Source organism: Glycine max, chromosome 6, assembly GCF_000004515.6.
Source record: "Glycine max cultivar Williams 82 chromosome 6, Glycine_max_v4.0, whole genome shotgun sequence".
Lineage (NCBI taxonomy): Eukaryota > Viridiplantae > Streptophyta > Magnoliopsida > Fabales > Fabaceae > Glycine > Glycine max.
Genome location: NC_038242.2, coordinates 34,113,612 through 34,140,363, shown reverse-complemented (window position 1 = coordinate 34,140,363; position 26,752 = coordinate 34,113,612). Strand labels below are relative to the sequence as shown.

At 34.1% G+C, this 26,752-nt stretch overlaps 2 protein-coding genes and 1 non-coding gene across 3 annotated transcripts; 1 reads left to right on the top strand and 2 right to left on the bottom strand.

The window, feature by feature from the left end:
- Positions 1-28: 28 nt before the first annotated feature.
- On the bottom strand, positions 29-10,921 carry LOC100818974 (anaphase-promoting complex subunit 6). The gene is made up of 16 exons (XM_003527156.5): positions 10,432-10,921; positions 9,051-9,185; positions 8,279-8,352; positions 7,781-7,820; positions 7,282-7,327; positions 7,058-7,137; positions 6,795-6,976; positions 6,538-6,663; positions 6,312-6,386; positions 5,476-5,601; positions 4,678-4,747; positions 4,338-4,420; positions 2,442-2,555; positions 2,019-2,118; positions 1,394-1,429; positions 29-249 (listed from the first exon to the last, which is right to left on the bottom strand). Exons 1-16 carry the CDS (start codon positions 10,675-10,677, stop codon positions 145-147), a joined length of 1,638 nt encoding a protein of 545 aa, XP_003527204.1. The 5' UTR covers positions 10,678-10,921; the 3' UTR covers positions 29-144.
- A 97-nt stretch (positions 10,922-11,018) lies between these two features.
- On the top strand, positions 11,019-11,091 carry TRNAE-CUC (transfer RNA glutamic acid (anticodon CUC)). Its single transcript has one exon. It is a non-coding gene; the product is annotated as a tRNA-Glu (tRNA).
- Positions 11,092-25,032: 13,941 nt separating this feature from the next.
- On the bottom strand, positions 25,033-25,581 carry LOC106799060 (cleavage and polyadenylation specificity factor subunit 4-like). Its single transcript, XM_014777012.1, has one exon. The coding sequence runs from the start codon at positions 25,579-25,581 to the stop codon at positions 25,033-25,035; it is 549 nt and encodes a 182-aa protein (XP_014632498.1).
- Positions 25,582-26,752: the final 1,171 nt, after the last annotated feature.

Below are 26,752 nucleotides of genomic sequence, written 5' to 3'. Positions count from 1 at the left end.
CAAACATTAATCAGAAAAAAAATACAGATTATCTACAACTGATAATAATAATTAACAATTGCACATTGGCAATACATCAACTCGGCACTCATTGTTACACATTTACAAGTGCAAATGGCTGCACCATCATATTCAAATCAGACTTCAACGGAATTCAAGACTGGGGTCAACGCCTCTTCGACTTTCATCTATTAGAGCCCAACTTAACATTTCAGTGCAGAACTGATCATCTGGTTTCAGCCACAAGGCCTAACATTCAAGAAACAAAATGATAAGTAAACTCAAATGCATGTTAAGGGAAACATACAAAATGATCACATGGAGATCCTTCAATAGACGGTGACAGTATCGTTTTAAGAATAACATCCATCAAAGCTAATGACTAGTTGAAGAGATTCTTTAGTAAGCATCAACCAATGTAGGCACTCCGTTCAACTATTGAGATCCATGAACATTGTTCAAGAGATAAATTCAATTTTAAGATGTTGAATAGAGTGTCCATGGTAGGTGGTATTCAACCATTCTTAAGTAAAACATAACTCAGTATGCCTAGGCATTCCATTCAACAATTGATGAACACTAATTCTCAGATAAGTGCATTTTTAACAAATGTTCATACAACCTTACATTTATTACATGTTAAATACAATGTCCATGGTAAGTAGTGCCTCCTAGGAACATGTTTGGTTAGAAAAAATATTCTTTTTTCACTAATGATTATGAAATGTTATTTTGTTTTCACAGGAGTTTATACAAGAAATGCTGAAAACAACAAATATTGAAACAGTGAAAACCAAGTGATATTTTTACAATTATTAATGAAAATAGAAAATTAAAATATAAAATATTTTCTCAAACTAAATATATTATAAGAATTTCTCTTATGGGGGTTGTGGGTGGATGAGCTAGTAAAGGTGTATCTATACTTAAAATTAGCAAATTGAGATTACAATCCAGAGAACTACTCTCAGTCCACTAAAATTTAAGGGTAGACACATCCTTACTTGTTCGCTCTAGAAAGTGACTGACTTACTATGAAGTACAAACTCTACGATTAATGTCTAAAACATAAGACACCGGGGCCATAGATAGATAGGCATACATGTTCCTAGGAGCCACCAATTACCATGGGCATTTTAACATGTAACAAATGTAAGGTTCTATGAACATTTGTTAAAAATGCACTTATCTCAGGAGTGTTCATCAATTGTTGAATGGAGTGCCTAGGCATATTGAGTTATGTTTTACTTAAGAATGGTTGAATACCACCTACCATGGACACTATTCAACATCTTAAAATTGCACTTATCTCTTGAACAATGTTCATGGGTCTCAATAGTTGAATGGAGTGCATCATAGGTTCATTATCATGGATACAAGCACAGTTACTCACTTTGTGATAATATGCAATTGCTGTGGTGAAATCATCCTGCATGAATTACATACAACAGTAAAAAAGGGAAGTCAATCAAATTTCATCAAATAAATAGATACATAAAGATGTACAAATACTTTTCAAGCAATAATAGACATTTAGAAAGTATGAGCCATTGACAGCCAAAGTGCTTTAACATAAAATAGCAGAATTTATTTCTTTTCACAGGCACTACTCTCAACCTGCCTCAACTTCTTTCAATAAAAATATCCATTAATGAATGTGTTAACATCTGCTTTTGTTGGTATTATTGGAAATCAATCAGTCTAAAGAACTAATGTGTCGTGAACTTTGAAAAAAAAAATCAAATATGGGTAATGGTTAACCAATCCTCTGCCTATCAAAAATTACAAAAACTGACAAGTCAAGAGTAATCATTCCCCTACTGCCAGCACAGACCTTTTCAGAAAAAAACCAACATAGACTATTTACCTTAATGAAGCCACAAATCCAAATTTCCAAGGCAACTCATACATAAAAAGGCTACATAAGAGCAGGACATTTGCTTCTCACATAATACCATAGTATATTGTGTTTTACTGAAAATCACAAAATAAGAAAAATATGAATATAATTTTAGAACCTGTAGGTGGTAAGTATATGCAAGACCGGCATAAGTGCTCACACTTCTTGTTGATAATGCAAGTGCTTTCTCATAATATGAAATTGCTTCTCGGTACATCCTGAAATAGTTCATTTCAACAATATTGTCCTTCAGCAGTCATGATAACAAACTAGCACTACCATTATTCAGATTAAACCTTCTATCAAATCAAGAAATTCATATTCTTTCTCAGTCAAAATTAATGGTTGAGGAAAAAATCCAGGACAAGAAATTTAAACATAGAGTAACCATGAACATAACAAATTTTATGGGTTTTAAAATAAATCCTCTAGCAAATGATGTTTCAACTCAACAACAGAGACCTCTCTGTATGCTAATTTTTCTATAAAAAAGGACAAGAAAATGCAAGCCCGATGACCACTGAGATATTAATTAACTTACTTCAGCTTTCTGTATGCATGTGCAAGATTGACTACAGTCGATTCCCAAATTTCAGATAAAGTGGTTGGTACCAAGGCTAATGTTTTCTCAAACCACCACACTGCTTTCTTATACCTGAATCAGAAGTCACAATTAATCAAGTCAAAATCTCTCAATTTTGCTAATTTGCATGGAAATTTGGCTGACAAATAATTAAAAAGATTTTTTTCAACTGTTTTGAGATTTAGAGATAAAGAGGGAGCACTATAATAAGATAAAAACTTTGATTTCGTCACATTAATAGAAGAATAACTTAGTACATTGTAACTCTTTTAGATTTAACAAGCCTCCATTAAAGGGCTTTGCAAGATTTCAATTTCCTTTCTTTAATGATCAGAAACCTTTCAACATTTTTAACCCATAATGCCAAAGAAGGAATTGACCAAGAAATAATTCCTTGCATCAACTAATCACCTGATACCTTCAACAATAGTTAGGTATAAAAAAATTTCATGGTTTCTATAGATAAAATGTATTCCACATCCCCAATGGAAATTTACAAGTATTAGTAAGATTAATATATTCCCACACATCCAAAGAATACCTGTGTTTAATAATTTAAGAGCTTATTTTCCTTGTTTAATAACATTTTTAACCCATAATGCCAAAGAAGGAATTGACCAAGAAATAATTCCTTGCATCAACTAATCACCTGATATCTTCAACAATAGTTAGGTATCAAAAAATTTTGTGGTCTCTAGAGATAAAATGTATTCCAAATCCCCAAAGGAAATTTACAAGTATTAGTCAGATGAATATATTCCCACACATCCAAAGAATGCCCGTGCTAAATAATTCAAGAGCTTATTTTCCTTGTTTAATGCTTTAGCTTTCACCTCTCAACCACATTCTTCTTCACAACCATTTCTATAGTAATATGAGAACATAAAGAAGCCTTGTACAGAACAAGGGCAGGATCCTATGAACTAAAATGTGAGTTGATATTAAGCAAATGAATACCCACATTCTAACAGACAAAAAGCAATGCTAGTTCAGAGAAGTATAGATACAGGAATCTCTAGTTCTTTACCACTAATCATGTTACATAAGAACAAGTGAACAACTGATAAAGAATTAAAAACTTACAAATTTTGGAATGTCAAATCCACTAGAATGAATGCATATTTACATCTTGACTCAATTGAAAAATAAATAAATAAAATTTAGTATGAAACTGCAAGAAACAATGTGTAGTGCTCCAAGTCCAATTAATATATGTTTGAACCATAACTCACATTCATGAGACCTAAAATATATTGTCGCTGAGTCAAGTTGGTAAAGTTCAATTTGTCTATCTTAACAGCACTGAGAGCAACCATAACTGAGAAAAGATACATGAGTTATATTACTTCAGTATGACAATGAGATAATTATGAAAACCAACATGAGCAGTTCAGACACCAAACATAACTATACTAACTCAAATTATATTAAATGACTATACTAACTCAATCCAAGAGAATTTTAAATGCAGTTCTCAGACATCAGACTTTACTATACTAACTCAAATTATATTAAATGACCATATTACACGAGCAGTGGTTCAATTGTAAAGTTTACAAATGCTGAATAAACTTCCAAAATAGAAAATAACTCTGCAAACACTTCCACGATGCCATATCAATCTATTTCACTACACATTCGTGCTGATCAAAACTAATATATTCCTTCGTTACAACTAAAGCAACTCATATTTTGTATTAAATAGAGTCAGGGTCAGATTCTTCACAAACAGGCTTTGTTTTTTTTCATTAGGATCATTTGAATAGCATTCAAGAGAAGGGAATTCTGTACAAGTGAATCTGAACAATTAAGTAACTTATAAAACAATAATTCAAAGCAGATAGTTGTCCTTACTCTTCCATATGGTAGGCAACAACTCCAAGTTCATTATACACAAGTGGATCTGAGGAGCAAATTGACTTGGCCTGCGTAAAAAACTGAAACAATATGGGAACATTAAGATTTAGATAAGGGCATGAAAGTATATGCATGATCATACACTGATTTGTAGGAGAAAATTTATTTTTTAGGTAATCAGTCATAGAAAGTGGACCTTGTTTGAACTCTACTTTTTATAGGATTTGCAAGGATATAGTTGGAAAGCATTACACCAACACCACCCCGCCACCCCCCCCCCCCCAAAAAAAAAAAAAAATTTCCCTGCCAATCCTTGAATCTGTCCAACTTTATATACCTGCTCAGCAAGCTTATAACTGTGGGTCCGCATGCATTCCATTCCAATGTAAAGAGTTGCTAAATGGCACCTGGAATAAAAGAACATCAAGATTTACACTGTAAAAGAGCAATTTATAGAAAAATAAGAGGATTTGACAAAAAAGTTGTTAAACAAACCAAAGTGACACATACATGGAAGCAAGTGAGCACCTAGTGTAAGAATCACAACTTTGAAATTTAAAATTGCAAACTGCTTTGGGATTCGATTGGAACATGGGTTTGTGCCTTAAGGAAAACTAGTAGGAATTATGCCCCAGCTATAGAGGATTATGAGCCACTAAAAGTAGCACTGTTGCAATCTCCAGAAGGTAAAACTAAACTTTTAGAAATTACAATCCTTTACTACAACAAAAAGCTCAAAACTTAAAAAAAAAGGCAAAAAATACAACAATTTTGTTATATTGTAATCATTGAATGGAGGGAAGAAGAATTCTGCAAGACTCGTGATTCAAGTCTTTAAGCAGGAAGACCCCACATATTTGGGCCACCCTTCTAGTCCAAATCACAAGGCAAAGACAATTGCCAACTAAGGACCAATTAACTTTGAGTTTTCTAAAGAGAAAAGTGCCATTTAGTTTTAAAAAACAACAAAGAATTCCATTTTCTGCCTTTTGCCTCCTTTTGCAAGAACCCAAAAACAGGTTTTATAAACATGTACTAGATTCTTATCTGACATTAGTGAAGAAATGCAAAGAAAATAATTTGCATTTGGGGAATAGTGGGAAAATCTAATGCTGTTGTAAAATAAATATCTTACCCAGGAAACAATCTAGCTGCAGTGCGGTAAGCAGACATAGCCTGGTCTCCCTCTTCTTGAGCAGCATAAGCATTCCCATAGCCTATCCATGCAGGGGGAAATGTTCCATCTAGACTAGTTGCCTTGCTGTACAGTACACAATGAAATTGAACAATAAGTTTCGATAATGATGTTCAAAAACAATCAAAGGCATAAATAATGAACCCTTGATAATTATTCATGCAGAAAAATCAGATTAGGCAAACAATTTTTAAGTATTTGACAGAGAAGACTGTCAAGCAATCTAACTCAGGTCAAAGAAACAATCAAACTCTTGTAAATACAGTAGATATTAGGATAGGAAAATACATCTTTCAGTTTCTTTTAGATAAAAGATAGCTTTTTAATTTGTATATATATGGGTACACATGTTGTAACCCAGTATACTGATAAAACAGTTTCTTCTCTTCCATGAAACCCAAACTTAACAACCCACAAAAAGCAATCTCAATCAACCAAACCCATGACAAACAATATATGCATTTATGTGCAGTTGAGGTGATAGCATGTCATTAGACATAACATATCCTTCAGTAGCCAGACATAACATTTGATGGTTATGAAACAAATTGACAACTGCATCAAATGTCAAATACAACTTATCTGATGTTATGAAGCACAATGAAATATAAAAAATTTTCAGTATATTCTCAAGTAAATAATAGTCAAACATTCAAATTCTAACAATACTGACAAGGAGAAAACCAAGAACCACATTCCTGTGATGATAAATTACTTGAAAACATTAGCTTTAGTTGTTTAAAGATTATCTAATTCTGGTAATAAGATATGTTTACCTAAAATAACGGCGGGATTGATCATACTTCTTGATACAATAGTAGTAGCAACCAACAGCAAACCATGATAAAGCCCTACACCAACATCAATGAGATTTAATTGTTTTACATAACAAAAGGCTTAAGGAGACAACTACATATATCAAGCAAAAGTTTAAATTAAGAGTAATTCTTATATGTGGCAAAATCATTAGAAGACAATAGAAATCATGGAAAAAGTGTTTACATCTGAGGATAATCCTTCACCAAATTGCATGACATCAGATAGAGTTCATTTGAATGCCCAAGCTCCACAGCAGCTGCCAGATGTACTAGCGTAGTCTTTAGATGGAAAAGATCCTTCTCAAGCAAACTGTAACAGAATTATTTAAGGTAAGTCAGGAAGAGAGAGAGAGAAGAAAGGAGTGGGGACAGTGAATGAAGCCAAAAGCCAGAGTTGTATCGCACCCTCACTTCAGTCACCAGATTAGATCCACAACTTACTCATTTGTTAACTCAAAACATTTCTGATATTCACCGCACTGATGGTAGTATTCAGCTTTGCAGGCCAATAGATCAGTATTGGATTTCAGTGTCCGCAAAAAAGAAGAATCTGATTGGTCACTTTTACAGCTTTCATTCTCAAGATCTCTGAACTTGGCTACTACAATATTTTCTTTGTCATACTGCATGACAAATAAGGGATTATCTTTCAGCAGTACAAAACATTTGGAAAGAAGCAAATTCTACCTGTCACCTGCTATTACCTTCTTTATCAAACAAGAATAAAATGAAGAGAGCCATCCATCCTCACTACCAAATTGCAATGATGAGATCAAATTTGCTTCTGATATTCACCATACAGAAAGGAAAGACAGATATATATATTAAGATCAATTTTTAATTAGACAATCTACTTCTTAACCTTCTTTATCTAAGGATAGAAAATTAAAATCAAAGAAATTTACAAGGGATCAATGAAAACTTCTACCTTCCTCACATGTAAGCATGTGATTCTCAATAAGGCATTCCAAAGCCTGTCATAATTATTGCCAAACAAGAAGGAAAAATCAGATAACTAGTGTGAGAAATATGTACACAAGTACATATGCCACAAATGACAATCTCCCCATAAAGGAAATAATACATTTGAGCATTCTAAAGCCTGAGGACTACTGGCTACAACCTACATTGTATCAATTTACAAATTTAGAGAAACTATCATAAGAAAAACAAAACTCAGTTTCTTCAGTAATAGATGTTATATAAGTCTAAGGTATGTTAGCATTTTTTTCAGCATTAGAGTGATACCTAACGGGCCCAAGGAGGGGGCGGGGGAAAGGGATGTTCCATCAGTGTGATGAACCCCCTATCTAGAATTTGCAAGCAAATTTCCAACCATGTGAGCACAGCTCACAAGACAGATCCCAGCATTCCATGATACTACTAATGAACTTACAAAAGATGGTGTGGAGAATATCAATCCATACCTCATAGCATAAAGGATCCGCTTTTATAGCAGCTTTATACCTTTACAAAAACAAATACAGCAAAGAAAGTGAGTCTTTTTTAATCAAATAGGCAGAGATCATACTTTTTGTAACTCTTCACACAAGCAGCAAATAATTATACTTCTTCCTAGTAATAAATGCTGAAAAATAATAAGGCCCAGGGTAAATAAAGTTCTCAATAAGTATTTACAAGAACAAACAAATAAAAAGATAAAATGAATGAAACTTCTCCTATAAATTAAAATCAAATTGTGAATTTAAAATTTTTTTTACAAATTCTTCCATCTAACTTCTCCAAAAGATGAGGCACATAAGTTGCTTTTAACTTATGGTAGAAGGTTTCATTCATTTTACCTCCTATTTTCTTCTTCTATAAGTATCTATTAAGGAGTTTATCCAAACTAACCCTAAAATCATATCTATTTTACTTATCCATAAGTTAGAAAATAACAATCCAAATACCCCAAACATACTCACCACATTCTGGCCTGGGCACGGTTTTCTAAAGCTTCATATGCTTTGCCTCTTAAGAAGCATATTGCGGAGGATATCTGTTATAGCATAACAAAATGTATTCAAATTCAAATAACCAAAAAATAAGTAAATAAACAAGGGCATTCCCAATGCCTCGAATTCCCATTCTAACAAGATATTCCAAAAATTTCACTTGAACAATGCTATTCTAGCACATCATATCAAAGCAGCAGAAGTAATTCAAAATTTAAATTCAGCATTGGAGAACATTTCCAGAATCCAGATCAGGTTTAAAAATATGATATTATTATTTTTGTTGCCAAAAATAATATGCAAAGTTGACCAAGCCATATAAATACGAAACCCACATCTCCAAATCAACTAATCAATATTTCTAATCATCTATAATGTGTACAGTGCAAGGAACAAGAAACATCCCAGGTATTCTTATGCAATTAAGTTGGAGATAGCTCACCAATGTCTGGCCACAGTTCCAGCTCACATAAGAATGGGAAATGAGTAAATTTAAACCAAAAATGCACTTTTTCAAGTTGGAATCCCTTTCGGATGAGATTATTATGTTTATCTATTTAAATGTCTTCATTAAATTAACAAAGAGACAAGCGACCTTTGCACATTTGATATTTTTTTAGCAGAACATCTTTATCTTTAGCTAATGAACTTACAGGCTTGCCTTGTAAAGTCCAAGAATAATAAATAACCAGACACAAATTTAGTTGCATCAATATATATAAAAAATAAACAAGGAACTCACATTGATTTCACGATCTTCACAATCTTTATCCAAGTACATGACATTAGAGTCCTTCATATCATAAACATTTCCATCGTCGTCCACTTTAGCCTCACCCAGCATCGACAGGCACTGATCCCACTCCTTCAGTTCCTCCTTCAATAACACCACGCCTCATTAATAAACACCAATAACAATAAATAAGAATAAACCCCAGTTACATCCTAAAATATTACTCTCTCTTCCATGATTTTAACTGATAACCAAACACATTAAATCATCCAAATAGGAGTCATCCCAATAAAGTGAGAGGGATCAACCCTTAGTTTTTACCAGCACGACTCAAATTAATTTGAAATTTCTTCCTAATCTGGATAGATATTGTTATTGTATTAGTAATTAGTAATTTACAAAGGGGGTAAATAAAACTTTCCCCCATTTACTAATGGCTCCTAATCCTGCCATGATCATTACGACGATGGGCTACCAATAGATGCTGGAATCCAATCATTTCCTTGAATTGAATTCTGCACTAAATACATTAACAAAAGCTCGGCATACTCAGTGATACAATGCCATACTCAATAACCTATGGACTACAAGTGAGTGATGGTAACATTTGTGAGGCACTAAATTGATATTTAATTCTTAATGAATTGATTTATTTAATCAGACACACTTGCTGAGAGCTAAAGAAGTTAAGTTAAAAGAACCAGAAACAAGAATAATTTACTTTGACATTCTACAGTCATGTGATTCATGAAGATACACTACACACAGGCCAAAAATTTACATCACAATCATGGTTTTAAATTGTGGTCGCAGTTGCAGTGAGCAAGAAGCCTTTTATATTGCAGGCAATTGCGGGAAAATGCAGCCACAATTGCAGTCACGGTGCGGTTACAGAGAGTCAAAATACCTTGACATTGCGGTTGCGGACTGCTATTTAAAACCATGATCATAATGCATAATGTTTCAACATTAGGAAACAGTCCACCATGCAGCAGAGAAGAATTTAAAATAACAATAATACGCATCGGTGATGAAATTACATTGGCAACCACATTCTAACTCAATAACCCTTATCCAGCTGCAAGTTATGGAGGATTTGATGACAGCACTATGCACAATGACGCAGAGTCACTTGGCATCAAGTTTCATAACCTTCTCAGTACCCTTTTCCAATTTCCCAACAGATACCACAAAAATCCCATTTAAAAGTTCATTTTGAAATAACTATAAGTTGTAACTCATACTATTTGAATTCATTCAAAAATCACGTTTCAACTCGTTTAAATAAAAATAAAAAAAGACATCCCATTATTAGAATTGATGTGTATTTTCAATGAATGGTTTTAATCAATAATCAAATGAAAAAAGAGAAAAGGAAACAGAAGAATACGAGGCACTTGGCGGCGAGGTAGCGGAATCGGAGGTCGGTGAGGACGATTTTGGATGCGTTGAGGAGGTGGAAGGCGCGGCGGTAGTGGCGGCCGAGGAAGAGGGCCTGGGCCTGCATGTAGATGTCTGCGGGGTCGGCGGTGAAGGCTGCCACTTTGTCGGCGAAGAAGATGGCGGAGGAGTAGAGGTGCTTGCTCACGCAGTCCCGCACCACTCCTCGAAGCTTCTCCATCTCTTCCTCCCTCATCTTCCAAACTTTACTCTTTCACTCACTGCTTGCTAGGGTTTTGCTTATGAATTTGCTTGTGACTTTGAGGCCAAATTGTGACGGCGCCCGGGTGGTGGTCCTGCGACGGCGGTGCGACCTCACTTGCTCGACGGCAACGACGGCTGAGGCTGATGCGTTTAGGGTTTCAGTGGTTCACTTATGCGTCTGTTTCTTACGATTTTGTTACTTTTTCGTTCAAACTTCAAAACAACGTTGTTAATCCAAGGGAGGGAACGTTTTGTATCAAATTTTCAATTTTTAATAATCAAAATTAAGTGAATACCTAACTTATTATTATTTATAAATTAACACATTAGCAATCCGTTGTAGTCTAGTTGGTTAGGATATTCGGCTCTCACCCGAAAGACCCGGGTTCAAGTCCCGGCAACGGAAATTTTTAGTTTTAATTAATATTTTTAATTGTATTTTTGTCTCCTTGTAATCGATCATTGTTATAGAAAAAATGGCTAGTTTTAGGATGTGAGTGAGTGGATTGGCTAAACTTTTTAAAAATCATACCAAATTTAGTCAAAATCTTAGAATGCGTCTAGTTTTATATATACTAGTTTTTAATATGGGTAGACAATTTGTTTGTGTAATTATAGAATTATTTTGTATTAATTAATATAGTTTATTAAGGTTTTAAATTTTGAGTCAAATGGTCACTGATGATGTGATGATGGCCTCTCTACCGCCGCTTCCCTAATGAACAGCACATAAAAACATGATATTCATCATCCACAACAGTGACAGAGTTTGTTTTTTGATAATTCATAATTTTATTTAATCATACTTATTGGCAAATTCTATAAACATAAAATAAAAATATACTAAATTAGTATCACACGAAAAAAAACCTTTATCATTTTTGCTTATGAAGTTGAACATATTCCTTATGCAACAAAAAACAATATAAAATTAGAATAGACATAAAAATATTATAATATGACTAATATTCTACTTGTGCATCCACACCGGCCTCCGGGAGGCCTATGTATGTGTGCACATTATCCATTATCATTTGTGTAATACTTTTAAGAATTTAATTAAATTGATAATAATATGTATAGTATCTTTAACTCAATTCAATATTCCAATAAGTTAGTTGTGGAATCATATTTTTTCATTTGAAAAGAATATATTATATACTAAGGAAGTTTGTAATAAGAATAAGAAGGATATCGATAACTCATCCAAACCTAAAATATTATATGCTAAGGTAGTAAAAGATAAGAATGGTTGCTGATAATTGATCCAAATCAAAGAAGACATTACACCATAATTTATATAACTTATAATTATAATATATATGTCATTGTAAGTCAGGCATGTTGGCATTTTAGAAAAACTATTTTAGCAATGGCAAACCAAAAGAGATACAATGATAATAAACACAAAACTTTATAATAAGTGAAACTATTATTGTAAATCAAAACATTAAACCCAAACCTAATAACTCTTAGTTAACTTTTGTCACTCCAACCACCTTTCCCATTGCAGCATCAAAGGTAAAACAAATTTTGTCTCCCTTCTATAGTTTGTTATATTTGCAGTAATGCTTTCAACCTTTTCCAATCTTCATTGTGTTCTTGTGAAGTTAATGGATCAAACATTTGCATTCAATGATAACTCCACCCAATAACTCAAATGATTGAATCAGATTTAGCTTGCCTTAAGAAATTCGCAACATGGAGGGGTAAGTTCTAGCAAAAATGAAATATATTAACCACTAGAATTTTTGGGTATGCAAAGAATTGAAATAAGTGTATTCCAAAATTAAAAGTGAAAATAAAATAAGTGAAAGACAAAAATTTAACCATACAAATTGGCTTCTTGTTGCTTTGTACTTGATCAAGGATACTTCAAATAAGATTTCTTCTTTGCTGGTTGCATCAGGTGACTGAGGTTTGGGAAACTTATCACATTCGTCACCCTCTTGAGGTTGAAGTCGTTTATTTTTTAAAATAGTAATTAGGAACAATGAGTGAAAAGATATACAACAAAATAAAAGATTGAACCTCAACAGTTGTTCTATTATGAAAATGTAACCCAAAAAATTAATCATTGGTAGTCTCGTGTTTTGATTTCCTAACCTACAAATTCAATTACCTAATTGAGTAAATCATTGTATTGATTGGATTCATAAAATCTTATGATTAATTCTTTTAGTGGTAGTTCAAGATGAAAACTAGAGTTAAATTTAATTAAATGAAACAAAACTGGAAGTTGGAGAATATGTTTAGAACAACTCACATTTCCAAAAGAATGTGAAACTGATGAATTGGACAAAACATCTCCAAAATCATCCATCATATTCCTGAAAGTAGAACTTGAGAATTGAAATAAGACTTAAGTTAGAGTAGAATGTACTCCTCAGTATTAGTTTGAACTACTAAAAGTTGGAAGTCAAAACATAAAGTGTTTTTCATGTGTGATATAATAAGAACTTTACCAATTAAAGATTATGGAACACTTCTTTGAAGACTACATTTGTTGTAGTATTCAATGGTCTTCCTTCCTTATTATGTATCAAGATCTTCAATCCTTGTTTACTCTTAACTCTTAAGATTACTACATATAATTGACCATGGCTAAAAATTGGTCTAGGCAAGTAAAAGTCCAACATATTCCAATGATTGACCTCAAGATTTGTTGATTGTCATGGCATATGACAGCATGATAGAAAACTGCCTCCTAATTAGTTTAAAATGCCATGGTGACAGTGATGGGGACATACACATTATAGGAATATATATCATGGTTTGCTAATCTTGTCACAGTTAGTCTTGTGCCATTACACAAACCTTCAGATTGATCTATATTTCTTAAAAGCATGATCGAACTTCCTACTTTAAGTTTAATTTTTTGATTAGGAGGTTCGGATGTCCTAAGAGAGTTTAGAAATTCAAGAGTAAGTGCTTCCAATGCTTGGTTGTCTGCTGCATTTGATTTGTTTACCATATCTAAACTTAAATATTCTTTTTCACCACCTACATTTATTAGAAAAATGGACAAATTAATGCAGAATGTGTTATGTTTGCAACACTTATTTCTAATTGAATGATGCATAAACTAGAATAAATAAGTTAGTACATGGCACTAATGATAGAACAAAATCATTTATCTCATCAACAATATCAATTGTAGAAACCAAAATAGCTCTACATTGCAAATACTCCTCATTAGTGTACTGGTCCATTAGATTTGGGTAGGTGCTGTTGACAATGCCATGTATAGGGTCATTAAAATTTGAGATGAGAAGCTCTTGTGGGATCTCTATTATAACATAACCATCATTTGATTCAGAAATTTTTTCATCTCCAATATCAAGTATCCATTGGGAAAAGCTATTGAGTTCACTTGCAGATGAGTTGTCCATACCAAACTGCAAATGCATGTTTTTTGTCAAAGTCAACACTTCACAATGATCTCATATATATGATGCATTAATCATTGAATGAACAATATCAGATTGTCTTCCTCTTGGAATGACCGGTAAGATTTGACGAAAATCTCCACCGAAAACAATGACCTTTCCTCCAAATATTGTAGACGATTCATTACCAAGTCCCATGATGTCTCTTGGGCTTTTATCTAGTGCTTCAAGGAAAAATTTATGGGTCATAGGTGTTTCATCCCATAAATCAACTTTGTCACTTTCAAAAGCTCAACTAATTCACTACCCTGGTGAATATTGCAAATTGAGTCATCAAAAGTAGGAATGAGAATCTTGAATTTAGAGTGTGTACAACAATGATGATATTCCACTTGAAGCCACTATTAAAACAATTAACCGTTGACTTCTTATTGTCGAAGTTAATGTTTTCCACATAAAGGTTTTTCTTGTACCGCCATAGCCATATAAAAAAAAACATCCTACCTTTCCTATTCATAACTCTCATAATTGTGTCAAATATATTTCTTTGCTCAATTGCAAAAGTAGTTAAATAAAATACATCATATTATAAAAGAAAAAAACAGTACTTGGATTAAAATTTTTAATCAATACGTCCTTTATCCATACATTTAAAAGTTATCCTTTACCTGTAAGAGATTTAAACTAATTATTAAATTGAGATTTTAATTCAGTAACATCATAATCCAGCTCTGCACAAATCAACCTATTTCCCAAATGTGTTGTGACATAATGTTATGGACTAGGTATCGATGGAAATTCCTTTAGGCTTTTTCTGTTTTTTTCTAGTAAAATCTCTATCTCAATCAAAGTTAAATTTTGCAACTCTTGATCAGCAAGCTGCAAGTCTATACATAAAACACATTAAAATAAGTAATCAAACACAAATAGTAAAACATGACTCGTATTTGTTAATACTTGTTTAAGTATTTACCATGAATAGTTTACATTCTTCTTTGTTGAAACAAAATCCCAACTAAAAGCCAATGTCAGACTTTTATCCAGGCATCTCCGAGTCTATTAATGTTATTTGACAACAACATAGTGACAAGCAATTTCCTCAAAAGGTGACTTGAGCCCCAATGGTAAGCTACTCTAATTGTCTCAATGTATTCCTTATCATCTCCAATGAAACCCATAGCAAAACATGCTTCCTTAAAAGTTGGATATTCAATATTTCTCATAGTCTTAATTGCATCATAACTACATTGTCCTTTTGCAACGGTTAACATTAATATAAGAAAATATAACTCGTCTGTGCTTAGAGGAATCCATATCAACCTTACAATTGTATAACCTGATTTGTGTGGTTTCCAAGTTCTTCTAGTTTTGACATAGACATACTTGGACACAAATTGAGTATAGGTTAGATTCTTTGCCTCTGGATATTTTCTATTTGTATCCATCCAAGAGGTGAACATCGATTCGATAACACTTGGCTTTGAAAGAACATCATCAATCACTTCATTATCTTTAAAATAGACTGCTTGTTCACTAGGTAAGTGAAAGAATAACCTTTCAACAATTGGTTTCCTGTTATGAATAGGAAAAGAAAAAATTCTCTAGCAAGCTTCAACTAGTGATATATATCAACAATCCAGGTATTGCTTAATTTCATCAACTACCCCATCAGAACATGATACTTGGTGCTCAGTTGGAACAATGGTTGTTGTAATCCTATCATAACCCTTGTTGATGTACTTGAATAAATACTTAATTGAGGTACTCTAGTAACACCATTCCATGTTAATATGTGCTTGGAACTTTAATAATAGTCTGGGATTGTAAGGGACAATAGAGTGATTGTTAACTATTACACCATTTTTCAAAACAGTATAACCATTGTCTCTTTGCCTGTAGACCGGATAACCATCTTGATCAACAATGGTTGAATTCTGGAACTTCTTAGGATAATACCTAGAACACTTTCCACCTTTCATGCATGGTGATATTTTTTGGATGAACCACAGGGACCATGAATCATGTGAGCTTTCACCAAATTGTATATCTTAGGTTCATCTTGTTCACTTGGAATTTCAGCTGGAATAATCCGGTCTATATCTTCAGTAGTTGGGTATTTGCTTTGTGGATGTAAGAAGATAAGCAAGTGATCATGTGGTAACCCTCGCTTTTGGAATTCAATTATGTACATATCTGTAAACAAAGCATAATTAAACATTCTTCAATAACTTTATAATTCTATGGTTAAAAGTCAATGAATAATTTTTAATTTGTATTGAAAAAGAAAATGTGACATACATGCAACCACTTTTCCCAAAATATGTTTCTTTGTAAAGTCTGCCAAAAGTTCTTCAAATTTGATTCTGAATACTCTTGACATTATATCAAGCCAATCAGGTGCTTTCAAATCCATAGACTTCAACGACCTTTCAATTTCTGGCCAGCAAGGATTACATGTAAAGTAACAAACAAATCTTGAAATCCAACATGGCTACATATAACCATCCCATCAAAATAAAGTTGATCCATGTAGCGTCGACCTCCTACGAATGATGAAGGTAAAATCATTCTTTTTCCTCTACTTGAACCTTTAGTTTAGACACCTTGCCATGATTCGGTCAAGTTATAATATTTGTCAACTCTTAGTTTTTCTTGATTCCTTCTAATAAAATTAAGTCTCTCTACCTCTAGCATTGCATAACCATCTACCAGGAATTGCTGAAAAAGTCTCCTAGACCGAAGCAGAGTTTGCACCTTATTTGCTCGAGTTTGGATTCTAAAACACATCCACTACTTGATTGTAATTCGAATCCTTTTTTTGAGAAGTATGTGTTGATCGGTGAAGAACATCATGTCTGTAACCATCTTCACCATAAGGAAACAAAAAAGGGTTTTGAAATCTTAAATAGCTAGTATGCAATTCATCAATTCGTTGAAGTTTTCCATTATGTGTCTCCATAATAATATCTCTCTTTGAACCTATATCAACATCCCCAAAAATTAGGGTAGTAACTTCAAATACAAGTGGTATGTTATATATTCTACCATTTTTATTTATGTTAGAAATCAACACCAGTTTCAAATCATGCACAGGTTCAGTTTTTAGCCTTTCCTTCATCATCCTAAAGGACTTTGCATGTACATTGTATTCATCTAACATGATCAATAACTTGGACACAATTTCAGCATCTATGTTCTTTTCATTCCTACATTAATTAAAGTACCATTTAGAAATTTTTAGTATAGTATCTGACACTAAGATGATAAAATAAACTACATTAAAATTTTAATTAGTGTTATTGGAAGCTTTATACATACCCCATTGACTGAATCTGATTATGTATCTCATTTTCTATATCATAAATGTAAAGTTGTGCAAACTTAGGCGCATGGCCACGAAGAGGTAACAAACTCCCTATTTGGTGACATGATTTACCTTGTATCTTTATGGTTGGTGGTTCTGCACTGTTAGTAGATCTATCAATCTTAGCCCCCTTTGATGTAAATGTAAACATCATATTATAGGTCCTATGTTGTTGATAATTTCTGTTATCATTAGCATTGTTATCAAATAGAAGATGCTGGAGCAGAGGAGGTGGATCTTTCAAAAGAAGGAGCAGAACTTTGCCATCACCGTAACAAAGATAAAATCAGGGGATTGTAGTGTGTCTGTGCTTTCGTGTTCTTTCTTGATACCACATATAATCTTGGCAATGTGTACATTGAATTATTGGATCCCTAATATCAAAATATCCTACAATGAATAAAACTGATATTAGATATTGAGACTCAAGCTAAATTGATAACAAATATACAATATACAATATCTTCTAGTAGGTCATCAACAAAAATAGTTATGGGATTGGTAAATAATAGGTCATCATCCTCATAATCAAAATTATTTTTAGAAATTAAGTAAGCATTATGAAGAAGAAAAATAATTTGTAATAGATAAACTAATCAGGTGATAAAAAGCATACCAAAGCTCTTAATGATTTTTAATCTTGTACCTAATAGAGCATTTATAATTTAAAAATTTTCTATTCTTCTTAGCTTGATTGACATCTCTTTGAATCTTATTTTCTCACCTTAACTCATTTTTGGTTTAAGGAAAATGATTGAGCTTAATTGAGAATTGTAGCTAATTTAAGATTTTGTGTTTACTTGACCTATCTTCCTTATGCAGGCCCTAGAGGACACTACAAAACTCCATTTGGAGAAAGAACTTTATTGGGAGAAACACTTCACTACACTTCATTTTGTACAAAACTTGTTGTGCAAGCTTTCTCTTTTCTGTCTTTTTCTCTCAAGTGTTCTTCATTCTTCTTTATCTTTTCAATTTTGTTCCACCATTTTCTTACAAAAATTTCATGGCTTCTGTGACACCTTCTACCCTCACAAATAACGAATAAAAGGAAATAAAATCATGCCGATTTTTTTTAAAACTCATTGACTTTAAATTGATTTCAAAAGATAAAGGGTTCACATTCACTTAATGAAAATATAGTAGAAATTGTTCGAATAAAAACAACAAAGTTATCCTGGCTCAAAACAAGGCCGTCCATGCTGAATGAATAAAAAAAAAACTAAAACAGAAAGCATAACACAATTATATCGTTTATAGAAAATATAACATGCGAAGTAAAATCCTATGGCCCAATGTCACACTTATCAGAGCATGTCTCTATCATAGACTAAGTCTCTCCAACTCTATCATGGAACTCATTATATGATGACTCACCTGAAACAAAATGGCAATCAACCCAAACACAAACACACACTGGGAGTGAGTTATCACATTCGCATATTATAAAACATTAGAGCATGTGGAACATATAATACTTAAAGTTGAATTTATATAAATAACATCACTTCACAAAATCACACACATTATTCACACCCATTTGAGTTCACACACTCCAGGTAATAACATCAAACCACAATTGTTAACTCAATGAAAGTCAAACACAAGCGTTATGCGAAAAATACACTAGACTCAAGCCTACATGCAATGTGGTACCATTTTTTAGTGAAAAACCTCCTCAAGCGCCTAGGTGTACATGACAGGACATGCCTCACAATGGGTAAGTCAGGTCACACTCACTAAGTGAAATCATAGGGAGATCAGTCAAGGTCACACTGTTTTGCGAGAATGCTCCAACCATGTGGGATCGACACCGACTTAAAGGATCACTCAAACTGGATGATCCCCAAGACCTACACTCCGAAGAGTCCGTCAGGGCCTCTCCCTCCTGATTCAGGTCCAACCCAAAAAAAACATTTGAACACATAGACTCTACCGATGAATTATGCAATGCACACAACTACTCAATTGTTTTCAAAATCTCAATTATATATATATATATATATATATATATATATATATATATATATATATATATATATATATATATTTAAAATATATTTTAACTCAATGTACCTCAAGTGATTAAACTCGTCAGTCCCACAGTAGATCCCATCACAACTCATCGCGCATTAACTCGTCGTCCTTAAAGGGTTTTACAATTGTGTGATTACATAATTCATGATTCACAACTCAAAACATACAACATCTCAACAATCATGTAATTCATAATCCATTATACTAAATAATTATCACTTACACACAATCCTAATCACAATTTCATAATAAAATAATTTATCACATCCCATGCATCCTATACATATAATTCAATAGTAACATTTACTTGACACAACAAAAAAATATAAATTAAACCGAAATATATTAATTCAACAAAATAAATAAAAAAACTTCTACAACAATTAATTTATAAAATCACAACAATAATCACTATGAACAAATAATGTCTATAACCTTATTATTTATTTATTTATTTATTTATTTATTATTATTATTATTATTATTATTATTATTATTATTATTATTGTTACACATCACAGTGAAAATGCATACTTGAAATACACTAAGACTAAAATAAATAGAGTACCAAACCATTTTTTTTATACTTCCAAATGTTTCTTAATGCTCAAATATATTAATTAAACAAAATAAAAATAATTATTATCAAACAATAATTTTACAACAATATATAATTTATTATTATACAGATATAACATATACAACTAAAAAGAAATAAACTAATAATTTCACAACACTATTTAATTTATTCTGAAAAGCAATAAACAATAATTTCACAACAGTATTTAATTTATAATATTAAACATATCAATTTTAAAAAAAAAACAACTTTCTTATACATATGTATATGATCGTTACAATATAATATTTTTCACAAAAAAAAACTTACTTATTATCAATTGTATTTGCTAAAAAAAATATTCGAACACGTAACTAAAAGAGAATTTGTACCCGGCGTTTCCAAATAAAAAAAGGACGTGGTCATAAAATTTGTGATATAAAATTAATGGCCACTTTATTAAGTAAGCAAGTATAACCAACCAAATGAAATCAATTAAATCCATTAATTAGTAAATTAAAAAGCTTTTATTTTAAAAAAAAATCTCTACGAAGACGAGTGTAAATCTTTTCATCTTCTTTCTTTTCAAATATACTAAAATCAAGCCTCAAGAAGAATTTCTTAATGCTCCAATTAATATGTATTAAAACTGCACAAAGTCTCAAACATCAAAAGCACTGCAGCAAGGAAATCAAGCTCTATTTGGCCAGTACGGGTTCCTTCACTTTCTCGGAAATCAAACAAAAAAAATGGAAAACAAGGAAGAAGCATAGTACCAAAATGGTGTTGGAGAATATATATATATATATATATATATATATATATATATATATATATATATATATATATAAACAAAAGAGATATATCTATATCTATATATAATGTATTTTTAACAAAGCCATACAGTAGATGATTCATAAATTTTGATTACAAACAAAAGGAAAAATAATTAAATCACAGGCATAAAACAACGAAAATTATATGCGTTAATATACAAAAAGAAATCAAGTAATAACCATTAACAATTAAAAAAAATTTGATATATACTAAAAAAAATATCATATCAATATACATTAAACATTATCATAGAATTTCATGAATTAAAATTTTATAAAAAAAACAACCCAAAATACCCCAAAATTGATCCTCCAGAGATCCCTATACATGTTCCTTCTAATCCTGAAGCGTGAGTAACTCATCCCTTACCTCGATGTAGTCGCTCAAACTTTCTCCGTTAGCAATCGTGGCGTTTCTGGTACTCTCTAGAGCTCCTCCTTTGGTTGCTCTGTTAGGATTCTAGTGCGTTAGAAAAAGAAAAAGGAACAAAAGTATTTTGTGAAAACTGCTCTAGGTTAAAATTTTGGCTTATATAGTGAGAAATTATGATCTATTTAATTTTACTTATTTATTTATTTAATTTATTTATAAGAGAGCTTAAAAGTTACGGCTGTTACAATTCCATCCCCTTTAAAAGAAGTTTCCCCTCGAAACTTACCTGTATCGAATAAGGTAGGATATGCATCACGCATTTGACCTTTTAGTTCCCAGGTAGCATCCTTGCTTGAAGCACTTCCCCAAATCTTTTTCCCCCTTAGCTGCTTAACCATACGATCGTCGATCCTCAGTGGTTGTGCTTCATATGTCAAGTTCTCTTTCATTTGGACATTGTCCAACTCAATCACGTGCGACAAATCATGGACATATTTTCTGAGCTGAGAGATATGGAAGACACTATGGAGATTTGAGAGGGATGGTGGCAAAGCCACTTGATACGCAACTGGGCTGCCATGCTTTAGGATTTTAAAGGGACCAATGAATCTAGGTGTGAGCTTATGGGACTTCAACGCCCTACCAACCCCAGTCCACAGAGTGACTCTCAAGAATAAATGATCACCTACAGCAAATTCAAGATCCTTTCTTCTCTTATCATAGTAGCTCTTTTGCCTACTTTGGGCTGCTCTCATCCTTTCTTGGATCAACTTGACCTTTTCAATGGTCTGTTGAACCACCTCAGGTCCTAAGTCAATGCTCTCATCGGGATCTACCCAACATAGAGGTGTCCTACATCTCCTACCATACAATGCCTCGTAAGACGCCATACTTATACTGGAGTGAAAACTATTGTTGTATGTAAATTCTATCAAGGGTAAGAAACTATCCCAACTACCCTTCTGCTCTAACACACAGGCTCTCAAGAGGTCCTTTAAGGATTGGATGGTGTGCTCGGTTTGACCATCAGTCTGTGGATGGTAAGCAGAACTCAACCTAAGCTTTGTCCCCAAGGCTTTATGAAGACTCTCCCAAAATCTAGAGGTAAATCTGGGATCTCTATTAGAGACTATGCTAGAAGGAACACCGTGTAGTCTAACTATTTCACTGACGTACAAGCTAGTCAACCTCTCTAAGGAATATCTAATGTTAATTGGGATGAAATGAGCAGACTTCGTCAACCTATCTACAATAACCTAAATGGAATCTAAACCTTTGGGGGTCCTAGGTAACCCCACCACGAAATCCATGGAGATGTTATCCCACTTCCACTCAGGTATCTCTAAAGGTTGCAACTTCCCTGAAGGCTTTTGGTGTTCTATCTTAGCCTTTTGACACACTAGGCATGCAAGGACAAACTCGTTAACTTCTCTCTTCATACCTGGCCACCAAAACATCTGCCTAAGGTCCTGGTACATCTTAGTCGCTCCCGGGTGGATACTTAGACTACTTCTATGGCCCTCTTCCAAGATCATTCTCCTAAGCTTGGGTACACTAGGAACACACACCCTATCCTGAAATCTCAAGACTCCATCAGTTCCCACTCTAAAACTACTCTCTCTCCCTGCGACTATGGACTCTATTTGAGCTGACAAGAATGGGTCCGACTTCTGACCCTCACGGATCTCGCTCAAGAGTTCGCTGGTGACTCTCAACATACCCAACTTAATGCTACTAGAGGTGATCTCACATGCCAAACTCATGTCTCTAAACTGCTCTAAGAGGTCTAACTCTCTAACCATCAAAGCAGACATTTGAAGGGATTTCCTACTCAAGGCATCAACTACAACATTGGCTTTACTTGGGTGATAGCTAAGCTCAAAATTGTAATCCTTAAGGAAGTCTAACCATCTCCTCTGCCTCATGTTAAGCTCTTTTTGATCAAACAAATATCTAAGGCTCTTATGGTCACTAAACACCTCAAATTTAGATCCATAAAGGTAATGCCTCTAAAGCTAAAGAGCAAAAACTACGGCTGTTAACTCAAGATTGTGTGTAGGATAATTCCTTTCATGTATCTTAAGCTACGGAGAAGCATAGGCCACTACCAGTCCCCGTTGCATAAGCACCCCACCCAAACCCATCTTGGATGCATCACAGTACACCACAAAAGGTTCACTCGGGTCAGGTAACACTAAAACTGGTGCAGTGGTCAATCTTTCCTTAAGGGTACGAAAACTACTCTCACACTGGGCATCCCACACAAAAACTTGACCCTTACAAGTAAGCTTAGTCAAAGGTAAGGCTAGCTTAGAAAAACCCTCTATGAATCTACGGTAGTATCTTGCTAAGCCATGGAAACTCCTAATCTCAAACATTGACTTAGTAGAAAAACCCTCTATGAATCTACGGTAGTATCCTGCTAAGCCAAAGAAACTCCTAATCTCAAACACTGACTTAGGACTCTCCCAACTCATCACTGCCTCTACCTTGGAAGGATCTATTGCTATCCCTCCCTTGGATATAACGTGCCCTAAGAAGCTCACCTCCTCTAGCCAAAAATCACACTTGGACAACTTAGCATACAATCTATTGTCTTTGAGGGTTTGCAACACAAATCTCAAATGCTCCTCATGTTCCTCTCTAGTCTTAGAATACACCAAGATATCATCTATGAAGACCACTACAAAACTATCTAGGTAGGGGTGAAAGATCCTATTCATATAATCCATGAACACACACCAGGGGCGTTGGTCACACCAAAAGGCATAACAAGTACTCATAATGGCCGTAACGGGTCCTGAAGGTAGTCTTCAGAACATCTTCTGGCTTCACTCTAATCTGGTGGTAACCTGACCTAAGATCTATCTTACTAAATACACAAGCTCCTACTAATTGATCCATCAGGTCATCTATCCTAGGCAAAGGGTACCTATTCTTTATCGTTACCTTATTCAACTGACGATAATCTACACATAGCCTCATAGTCCCATCCTTCTTCTTAACTAACATCACTGGTGCTCCCTAGGGTGACACACTAGGCCTCACAAACTGTTTCTTAAGCTCGCTCAACTCTATAGGGGACATCCTATAAGGTGCTATGGATATGGGTCCAATACTGGGCACTAGGTCTATAGAGAACTCGACCTCTCTCTCAAGTGGTAATCCTGACACCTCCTCAAACACCTCTAGAAACTCTCTCACCAATAGTATATCACTCACAAGGGTTTTGGTCTCAACACTCATACTACCTAAGATCATGTATACCTGTGCATCCTCCCTTAAAGATGCCTCAACTTGGTTAGCAAACAAAAACATATCACCTTCACTCACACTAGACTCAAGAAAGACAATAGATTTCTGAAAATAATTTAATAAGACATGATTGGAAGATAACCAGTCCATACCAAGAATAACATCAATCTGACTCAAAGGTAAAACAACTAAGTCAATCAGAAATTGTCTTTCAGAAATTAAGACAGGACATTGCAAACACACATAAGAAGTTAAAACAGACCCACTAGCAGGTGTATTCACAATCAAGTCAAATTTCAAGGAAGACACAGGTAAGGCAAGTTTTTCAACACAGACATGAGAAATAAACGAATGTGTCGCACCTGAATCATCCAATACAACCAAGGGAACTTGACTTATGAAACACATACCTTGAATGAGATCATTAGACTGTGCGGCATCAACACCACTAAGAGCAAACACTCTCCCTGTGGTCCTTGATCGTCCGTTCTGATTATTCAGACTTCCACTCATCTTCTCCCTCCTCAGATGTGGTTAACTGGTACTGAGGTGGCCCTTACCTCGGCATTTGAAACAAGTCACGTCACTATCTGGGCACTCACGAGCAAAATGACCCATCTTACCACACTTAGCACACCGGGTTGGCATAGCAGGTGTAGCAGGAGCACCACCACCACCTCTACCAGCAGGCTGAGACACTCTGTTAACTGACTGAGAACTCCCACCAGCTAGGTGATGTCCTCCACTGGTCCTTTGTCCCCCAGAATGGTTTCCATATTTCCCGAGAGGGGCAGAATGTGGCTTAGCACGACTGTGAGTCACGGGCTTCTTCTCTTTCCCATGACTAGCATTGGCATTCCTGTAAAATGCAACCTTCTCCCGCTGATCTTCATCAAATATTCTACACATGTTGGTCAACTGTGCAAAGTTATGAATACCGTGATAATTCACCATCATCTTTACTTCTGGTCGGAGGCCATTAACAAATTTCACACATTTGGACCTCTCCCTAGCTTCCCCTTGATAATGAGGAAAATACCTTACGAGGTTCTCAAACCTCGCTGCATACTCCGTCACTGTCATACTCCCCTATTTCAGCTCGAGGAACTCCATCTCCTTTTTGTTCTTCACATCTTCTAGAAAATACTTCTCTAGAAAAGTCTATCGGAAGGTCCCTCATGGGACAACAACACCACCCGTTCCTTCTAAACGTGGGCGAGTGTTCTCCCACCAATACTTTGCCTCATCCGCCAACATATGAGTAGCAAACAACACCTTTTGTTGGTCTTGACACTCCGTCACCCGGAAGATCTTGTCAATCTCCCTTAGCCAAGCCTCAGCACCCTCAGGAAGCGATCTAAACCATGGTACATAGTTGCTCCTCCACCGCCTCCCAGATTGGCCATAACTTGCGGCAAGTTGTTCAAGGCCTCGGTAAGAAGTCGTTCTCGTTCATTTCTCGCAACCATTACTTCCTATGTCACACAAGAAACAAAAATTTGAAAAGAAAAAGAAGAAAAAAAAATACCAACACAATAAAGTACACTTCTAATCAAACAAAACAAACACAACGCATCAGAGTACACAAGGAAACACAAAAAGCTCATAACACACATGGCCGAAAGGTTCGACCTGCTCTGATACCACTAAATGTGACACCCTCTACCCTTACAAATAACGAATAAAAGGAAATAAAATCATGCAAATATTTTTTTTAAAACACATTGACTTTAAATTGATTTCAAAAGATAAAGGGTTTGCATTCACTTAATGAAAACATAGTATAAATTGTTCAAATAAAATCAACAAAGTTATCCAGACTCAAAACAAGGCCGTCCATGCTGAATGAATAAAAAAAAAACTAAAACAGAAAGCATAACACAATTATATCGTTTATGAAAAATATAACATGCGAAGTAAAATCCTATGCTCCAATGTCACACTTATCAGAGCATGTCTCTATCACAGACTAAGTTTCTCCAGCTCTATCATGGAACTCATTATATGATGACTCACCTGAAACAAAATGACAATCAGCACAAATACAGACACACACCGGGAGTGAGTTATCACATTCGTATATTATAAAACATTAGAGCATGTGAAACATATAATACTTAAAGCTAAATTTATATAAATAACATCACTTCACAAAATCACACACATTATTCACACCCATTTGAGTTCACACACTCCAGGTAATAACATCAAACCACAATTGTTAACTCAATGAAAGTCAAACACAAGTGTTATG

Excerpts from the sequence above, each read along its gene's own strand:
- LOC100818974 (XM_003527156.5), bottom strand. The coding sequence starts at position 10,677 with ATGAGGGAGGAAGAGATGGAGAAGCTTCGAGGAGTGGTGCGGGACTGC. Across the intron at positions 6,387-6,537 it reads GTGAAGGATTATCCTCAGAT|GGCTTTATCATGGTTTGCTG; the intron begins GTAAACACTTTT and ends ATGTTGGTGTAG. Across the intron at positions 5,602-6,311 it reads CAATCCCGCCGTTATTTTAG|CAAGGCAACTAGTCTAGATG; the intron begins GTAAACATATCT and ends TGTACTGTACAG.
- LOC106799060 (XM_014777012.1), bottom strand. The coding sequence starts at position 25,581 with ATGACAGTGACGGAGTATGCAGCGAGGTTTGAGAACCTCGTAAGGTAT.